Source organism: Hipposideros armiger, unplaced genomic scaffold, assembly GCF_001890085.2.
Source record: "Hipposideros armiger isolate ML-2016 unplaced genomic scaffold, ASM189008v1 scaffold_62, whole genome shotgun sequence".
NCBI lineage: Eukaryota > Metazoa > Chordata > Mammalia > Chiroptera > Hipposideridae > Hipposideros > Hipposideros armiger.
In genome coordinates, this window is record NW_017731412.1 from 1,241,400 (window position 1) to 1,250,155 (window position 8,756).

Consider the following 8,756-nt stretch of genomic DNA (forward strand, 5'->3'; position numbering starts at 1 on the left):
TAAAGTTTTAAAGGTGCTAGTGTCTTTTTTGGGGTGGGATGGGGGTGGCAGGGAAGATATGATAAAGTGTGTTATTATTTCTTAGAAGAGTATTACCGTCGTTGTGCCTGTGTGCTATTTTCTGCTTGGAGTGAATGTATTTCTGGAACTCTCTTCCCAGTTGTTTACCTGGAAATCTGGAAATCATTACATATGTTGCAAGTGAACTGTGAAATGATTAGATGCTAATGTGTCAAAGAAAGTGTGATTTCTCTCTTAGCCCATACATTTAGCTTAATACAGTAAGTTAATGCACAACTCTCTGTGCTTTTTTTTAATTTTATTTTTTAATTGGGGAACAGTGTGTTTTTTCCAGGAACCATCAGCTCCAAGTCAAGTATGTAGTTGTTTCAATCCAGTTGTGTGGAGGGCGCAGCTTGGTGGCCCATTCGGGAATCGAACCGGCAACCTTGGTGTTATGAGCCTGTACTCTAACCACCTGAGCTAACTGACTGCCCCCACGACTCTGTGCTTTTGAATTGTATGGTTCAAAAGTACTTTTCACCCATATGAAGAGGTGCTCAGTATTTTAGTGTTAAGTCAGGATCCAACCTCTCTTCCTCTCTCTCTCTCTTTTTGGTGAAATGCTTGTTTTGCTTCTTCGTTTCTTTAAAATGTCACAGTTCTTCATATATGCAATCTTCACCTTTCAGAAAAGCAAGAGGAAAGGGCACGAATATACGAATATTAAGTATTCCCTAACGGACCAGACAAGTGGAGATCAGAGTCCCCTCCCGCCGTGTACCCCAACACCATCCTGTGCAGAGTAAGTAGTAATGAAGGAGATTCTTTTTACCTAAACACAATTCTATAGAAATGAGTCTTTGTAGCACACGCCTTTCATTGGTGCACAGAATTGTTGCCCAACCTATGAGTGAGTGTATCAGTGACTATCTAAACTAAATTTTGATTTACTTAAACTGAAGGCTGATTGCTACACAAACTAGGATTATATGCCGTTTAAAAGTATATTAAGTGGTGGTTCTCTAAGAGGAATCTTCATTTTTCTTTCACTGGGGTGGGATTTGTTGCAGAGGTAGATAACGTCCTTTTTGATGTGTCAAGACTCTTTGCTAAGTAAAAGTAAATAAATTGACCATCAATGTGTCAACAAAATCATGATCTGCTAATTTCCCAGTCAACAGAAATCTACTTTGGGGTTTAAACCAGGAGCCAGGGAACTACAGCTCCTATTCCAAGTGCTGGCCACAGCCTGTTTTTATACAGCTCACAAATGGGTTTTTTTTTGCTTTTTTGGTTTTTTTAGCTGAGCCATCCTGCCACCTGCACAAATGGTTTTTAAAGGGTTATTAACCACACATGCAGAATAACATATATGACAGAGACTATGTATGGCCTGCAGAGACTAAACTATTTATCCTCTGGTTCTTTATAGAAAAACGTTGTTGATTCTTTGTTTAAAACGCGATAGGAAAACATTTGTCAAATCGATTATGTGAATGACAATTGTCAGTCATTTTTCCATATATTCTAAAGTCATCCTCTGGTATAACATTTGCTCCCTTCCCTCTGCCCCCAACAGTCGTATCTCTATTTGCTTCTGATATGGATGTTTACACCCCTGCTGACTTTAATGCTCTGTATAAATATTTTAGATAGCATACACGAGGCTTGTATTTATATTTGCTTTCTATTTAACATTGACATGAAATTATACAACAAAAGTGTTCTCTCCACCACGCCACCTCTTCCCTCGGCCTGCGTTTTTCTTTCCCGGTGGACTGACAGGGAGAGTTGATATTTTAAACTGCTATCTGCAGTAATCTGCAGTGGAACCCGCTTGTCTGGGTCCTTGCCCAAATGCTTTCCCCACATGTCGGCACCACAGAATCAGCTTCTGGCTGCTCCCTTGTTCCCAGTACCTGCCTGTGACTCACAGGTTCTCTTCCGCTCTGTTCCCGTCGTCCCCCCTATAGGGCGCAGACACAGGATATGTTGGACCCCCAGCCCCTTTTGCTTGTTGCGCCTCGCTTCTCTCAGGCTGGCACCCACAGCTGCGGGGTTCCTTGTCCTCCCGGACTGCTGCTGTGCTGTGTTCTCCCTCCCTGCTCAGCTGACCGAGTCCGGGCTCCGATGCACTCACCCTCCATCCCAGGGCCCTAAACCCCACCTTGAGCTTCATGTTCCCTGTTGCCCTTGACGAGGCTGGATTCAAGGCCTGACTGCTCCTAGACACTCGCCCTTCTTAGAACTCTTGCCTGTTCAGATCCTTCTGCTTGAAATGAACACTGTTGCTTTCTATATGTACATGTCTCCCGTCTCCCCCCACCCCCGCCACCACCACCCTTCTTCAAGGTGTAACTCAGAGGCCGCATTGTACACGCCTCCTTTGCTCTGCCCACCCAGAAAACAGCTCATTTCTCTCTAAATCCCAGAGAGCAGAGGTGCCCAAGGGTCTTCTTTCACTTTTAGCTTCACAATTACATTGCTGTAGGTTTATGTCTTCTATCCTGTCATAGACTGTCAGCTCCTGGGGGCAGGCACCATGTCTGCACCATAGCTGGTCCCCAAAGAATATATATAGTAGGTGCCTTAAAGAGACGTAAGCCTAAACGGCACGGCCTGCATTTTTGTTAACATCGTCTTTTTTCTTTTCAGAATGAGAGAAGATAACGCTAGAGTCTATGAAAACGTGGGTCTGATGCAGCAGCAGAAAAGTTTCAGATGAGAAGACCCGCCAAGACGTTGACACAGACATATAGGTATTTTTTTTTTTTTTAGATTTTTATTGGGGAATTGGGGGGATGGGAACAGTGTTGGGGAATTGGGGGAAGGGGAACAGACAAGTTGCTGTCCTTTTGTTCTTCAATCTAATTGTGGAGGACGTTGCTTCACTGGCCCAAGTTGGCACCATCATTGCGCTCTTCCCAGGCGAGGCAGATCAGTTGCCGGCTGCTGAACGGCTGCTCACTGCGGCTGCTGGCCGCTCACGCTGCCTGCTGGCTACACACGGTAGCCCATGGCAGCCCACTGCCACAGGGGCTGCAGCCTATGCCGTCGCCTGCGACTCACGGCAGCCCAGCTCCAGGTTGAGCTGTTGTTCAGCATTTTAGCTGTGCAGGGCAGTGTCACTGGCCCTCATATGTGGGATCCGAACTGGGTTCCTCTGGTGTCCCAAGCCAGCTCTTAACCATCGCGCCACTCGGCCGGCCTGACATAATAGGTATTTCAATGGAAGTTCTGTACCGGTTAATTGTTTATAGCGTTTGTGGCATTTTTAAGTGGGCACATCATTTGTGAGTGTTGCAGCAAAGTCTATCATGATCGAGTTTTACAAATCAGCCTCCCTTTTCCTGTCCCTAAACTTCTTTTGTCCAAGATGGATATATTTTAGAGTTCATTAAGCATTAAAACCAAATGCAGAATTAACTCTATGAAGGACAGGGTTAGCGCTTATTATAGGGAAATGGTTGATATTGGTGATGGAACACCAGCTATCCCCAGTCCTGCAATTTTTATTAGAGTCGGTTAACCCACGCTGTGCAGGGAGATGATGTGTAGGGATCCGGGGAGCATGGAAACAGCGCTGGATGGTTGGAGTCAGGATGCCTGCGTTCTCATCCCAGGTGGCGTCTGACTGGCTGTGTGACACAGGCCATCGACAACCCGGGCCTCCAACAGGCTTCGTTCCACATCCCTTCCAGCTCTTATTGCTAGGAATTCATCTCCTTTGTACATCTCCTCCCTGTCAATCATCTTCTTTGACAGGGACCCAGGTGTGATTATGTTGTAATGATAAGTTAGAAATTCATAGCTTCAGCATTTCATGTTGAAATTCTCGTTTCAGTTAAAGCTTTAAATATACTTTAAAATGGTTCAAGCCTTGCCAAACTTTTACACGTGTGCTCCTTAAAAATTCTAACTTATTTCTTTCTCAGATGTGGACTTGACCCTCTCCATAAAAAGATCAAGAACAGATGCAAGAAAGTTTCGGTGAAGAATGAACTTGAATTTCGAAGGCTTGCGTTGTGGTTGACTGAAAGCGAAATTTAAAACCATTTAAAGACCACTGTATTCTAATTCAACAATACCCGATTTCCAGTTACTCATTTCCACAGATAAGAAGAAATCATCTCTACAATGTACACAGTGTTATATTTTATAGAATGTTATTTTCAATTGAGGAAGCAGCTAAAGTGCACTCCGTATTTTACAGAAGGTGGTGATTCAAATTCTAGTTATTGGCATTTTTTTCTTCTTATAACCTGAACAGATTTAAAATTTTTCTCTCTTTGTGGGGGATGATAGGGCACTTGTTAGAGGAAAAACGGGGAAAAGTAAGTGACCACTCCTTTAGAAGTGAGAACAATTTCATCTATTATCACTTATCCAGTGGTGGATACTTCATTTTGATGGCCTCTTCTTTTTGGCTAAATGATAATTGAGTCAGTGCCCCAGACTGTCAGAAGCTGATTGTCTTCTTTTGCATTGCCATTAAAAAATCATGGGGAAAAAATCATGGGAACTTCAGATAAAAGGCATGTTTTCTTCTTAACAGATGGCCAGTTGCCAATCAGCCTGTTGACCGAGAAGGTTGTGGTGGGGAAATGTTTGCCATATTTTCTTGTCGTTTGAATAACTGTCTTGTATTTAGAAAAAACGAATATCTGTGGATAACCACTTTTGGTTATCAATTGTTGCTGACAAACCATCCCAAAACATAGTGGCTTAAAATGACAATTCTTTTTGTTTCTTCCCTCCCTATTCTTCAACTTGGGCTGGGCTCAGCCGAGCTGTTCCTCTGCTCGTCTTACTGGTGTCACCGGTGTCGCTCTTGCTGGTTGGCAGGTTGGCTGAGATGCTGGGATGGCTGGGCGTCTCCCTCTGCATGGGGCCCTCAGGTCTCCTCCTCCATGTGATCTCTCCAAGTGGCCTCGCCAGCAGGGTAGCGTACCTCTCACATGGCAGCTCAGAGCTCCCAAGAGTATAAAGCAGTAGTGGCCAGGCCTTCTTGAGACTTAAACCGGGAACTGTCACAGCATCACTTCTCTTGCCCTCTATTGATTAGAGCAAGTCACAGGCCCAGCCCAGATTCAGGAAGAAGGGACTACAGGAGAGCATGAAGTGGAGGTGTGGTTGTGGTTCCCTGGGGGTCCCCAGTGAGCAGACTGCCAGAACCAGTACCGTGGAAATACAACAATGGTTAGCAAAAGGAGAAGCTGCTAGTGACCTTGGGAAGCTGAAGCTGCTTATAGCTGGTGTCAGCTGGAAGTTCAACTGAGAAAGAGGGCCTTCAAGAAGCTTCCTGCACCAGTTCTGTCACTCTGAGCGTGTTCTCTGAACCATCTCTTGGGAAAACTGGTCTCGTAAGGATGGATGTGTTTAGGGGGCCAGAGCATCTGAAAGCAAGACCACCCCGTTAACCGTGGCACCCACAGAGGGAGGCAAATGTGGTGCTGTCTTCATGTCACTGGCTTCAGTCAGGCCTCTGCGCATGCGTGCAGCTAGGCCACAGTGAGAAGGAGCAACCCTATCGAGGCTGCTAATCAGATTGAATTAGCAGTAGCTCATTTTTGTTTTAACCAAGCAGTAAGATTTGCTAACGTCCTACCGGAAGTGCCTTCAAAACCATCCCTCTTTGCCCCGTGTGTTGAATCATCATTCGGTGAGTGTATTTCAATTAAAATATCATTGGCTGACTTCGCGTAGGTAATAAAATGCTACGGCAGCTTTGTCATTAAGTCATGGTCTCCTTTCTGGAATTCTTGCTTTTGCTCCTGAAAGGAAGGACTAGATTCATACCTGGTAGAAGTTCCCTCCTGAGGTCTCTGCCTCCCTGGAAACCCTGAGGTCAGTTTGGCAGAGCATGGGCTGCCATTTTCACCGAGAAAATGTACAGTGTTCCCTCCTCCCCCACCTCCCCAATCTCTTGAACTTAGAATTGCTTCAGAACATAGGTGTGGCCTGAAGGTCATTACCTTATAAGAGGAATGTAAATGACTACTGTCTTCTTGTCAATCCTGTAAAGAAAGAGATTCCAGTTCAGTATTTGCAACAAGGATTTTGAACCCTGTTCTTTTTATTGCATTGTCACACTGAATGGTTCTCCATTTTGCCTCTATTTTGTGGAATTGTTTTGACTGGACTTGAGGGCCAAAGTCTTTCACCAGCACACAAGGGTTTGATTGTACAAACACATCTGCTGCATTAACGTCTCTGCCGGTAGCTTCAGATCAGGTGTCTTTACCCTTGGGGGCGGGGAACACCTGATCTTGTTAGCTAGCTCTGTTCGTTATAGGACATTGATTTTATTTAGATTTCCCTCCACGAAGTCAGCAAACTGTCATGTTAGGTAAACTCATGCCAAGATAAGATTAGAGGTGTCCCCAGGTTGCTAAGATTTGTTGTGTGTTTAATAAAAGGTGATTGCAGGTTTTCAGATGAGTTTTCTCTATGTGGGATGGAAGCAGGCAGGGGGCGGTAAAGATGGGGGAGCTTGAGGTGTGGGTTTAAAAAAATTGTGGGAATGAAAGTTCCAAAGAGGTGGTTTCTAAGGAAGTCAAAGGGCGCAGGGCCAGAGCAGTAAGTGATAGTTGAATCAGGTTACCTGGAAAATAGGTGTGAGAGACACATGTACGCCGTCTGCTTCTGGGTTGCTGGTAGGCATTCAATTTGCACAATCTCCCATAGCTGGTTGAGTATTTTAAAGTTGTAATAAACATAGGATTTTATATTTGGGGTGAAGAAATTATCTGGCACATGATACTGATTTGTTTTTTTAAGCCAAACTTCCATCTTAATAGCTTTTATAAAAAATAAATAAAAAGACAGCTCATATCTAGTGTGTTCCTTCCTGAAAATTATGGTCATCTGTTGCATTGACATCAGTGACTTTTCAAACGTGGCTAAATGGGGATGAGAAAATATTTGTTCGACTTTCTTGGTGTTTTGCATTCTTGACGGAGCCCCGTTGCTTTGGAACAGCCAAGAAAATCATCAAGGTTCTTTTTAGGGGTTATTTTACTGGGGATTTTAAGAACTAATATAAGGTCTTGGGTTATTTCTAGTTCAGGGGAATATGGAAAAAGGTATGCAGTTGGGAAGTGTTTTGTTGTAGCTTATTAATCCGTATGGGAAACTTAGACTGCAGACATCAGTACAAACCCAGTGCAGTTTTTGCTTTCTGTATGTTGTTGCGGGAATAAAGTTTTCTATAGCAAGCACATGGCCTCCCTGATTTCACGATGCCTTTATTAGGATCTGTATTAGCCCTTAATTGTGTTGAAATCTTTCTCCCTCTTCCTCCTGAAAAAATGAGTTCCAAAATATAGTTTATTGTACCTTCCATCTTAAAAAAGTTTGTTCCTTTTTCACTACGGGCAGTTCAAACAAGGCAAAAATATTTAACAGTTGGTTTTAGTGTGTTGTATAACTTTGCTGTATATCAAACTAATTCTTACAAGTTTTCATCCTAAACCTCAAATCATGTAATTAATAATTTGACTGTTTATTTATGACCTAATTGTGATTCTTTTATTAATAAAAGCTAATAGAAAAGGATCCTTTATTAAGCTGATGACTAGACCTACATTTAATTTTCCTGCAGTATATGAAGTATTGTACCAGAGTATTAAAAGATATGTAATATTTTATTGATAAATCTATCCTTTAAAAGGAATACATTTTAGGATGTCATCATTTTGATGTGAATCATGTAAATGTTGATAATATGCACTGTTTATTATACATTTAGTGTTTCAAAAGATTCACTTAATTGCCTTTTTGCCCACGTATATTGTGTAGTCTATTTGCAATTGTTTAAAAAAAAATGACATTAAAAGAATAGTCTATGTAGAGAAACATTAGTGGATGTTACTTCCCTCCTCACCTGTATTTATGGGTGTTAGTTCAACTGCTTTGCTAGTTGCAAAGCCCTATTATCAGAGTAAAAATGTATTTGTAAACTGTATGGGAACTAAAAATTAGGAATAAAACCATTTTCTTATATTATGGTATTTGTCATTTACTTCATCAGAAATGTGCAGGAAAAACAGATAGTAGGGGGCCGGCTGAGTGGCTCAGTTGGTTAAGAGCTCGCTCAAGAGTTTGAGCTCTGAGCAACAGTGGTTCGAGTCAGCCCGAGCTGAGCAGCCATGAGCTGCCAACAGGTGGCGGGATGGCTCAGCTAAAAAAAAAAAACCAAAACAAACAAACAAACAAAAAAACAGATTAAAACAGATAGTAGGTCACTCAACCCCTTACACTGGCAAAATGCTGACAGCAGCATTTTTTTTTTTTTTTAATGGGGAATTGGGGAATGGGAACATTGTGTTTTTCCAGGACCCATCAGCTCCAAGTCAAGTTGTTGTCCTTCAGTCTTAGTTGTGGAGGGCGCAAATTTCAGCTTCAAGTCCAGTTGCTGCTTTCAATCGACAATAGTTTCCTGGTGGGACGTAGTGGAGGGGTGCGGCGTAGTCTGCCATCCCATGCGGGAGTCAGACGAGTGGAACTGGAAACCTTGCTGCTAAGAACACCTGTTCTCACCAGCTCAGCAGCAGCTCACTGGCCACTGGCCCATGTGGGAATCGAACCGGCAACTCTGTTGCTCAGAGCCTGCGCTCTTAACCAACTGAGCCACTCGGCCAGCCCCTGACAGTAGCTTTTATCTAGAGGGTGGCTGGGAACACGAAATGCATGAATCAGTTCCTCCAGCGTTTATGGAGCGCCTCCTCTATGAATAGCTTTGGGAGACGGAA

General features: G+C 43.2%; 1 protein-coding gene across 1 annotated transcript in view; it reads left to right on the forward strand.

The window, feature by feature from the left end:
* PTPN11 (protein tyrosine phosphatase non-receptor type 11) overlaps window positions 1-8,010 on the forward strand; it is a 79,757-nt gene extending 71,747 nt beyond the window's left edge. Inside the window, 3 exon segments of the mRNA XM_019641630.1 lie at window positions 693-805; window positions 2,659-2,762; window positions 3,939-8,010. Coding sequence (XP_019497175.1) covers window positions 693-805; window positions 2,659-2,728 — 183 coding nt within the window. The 3' untranslated portion in view covers window positions 2,729-2,762; window positions 3,939-8,010.
* The last annotated feature ends 746 nt before the right edge of the window (window positions 8,011-8,756 follow it).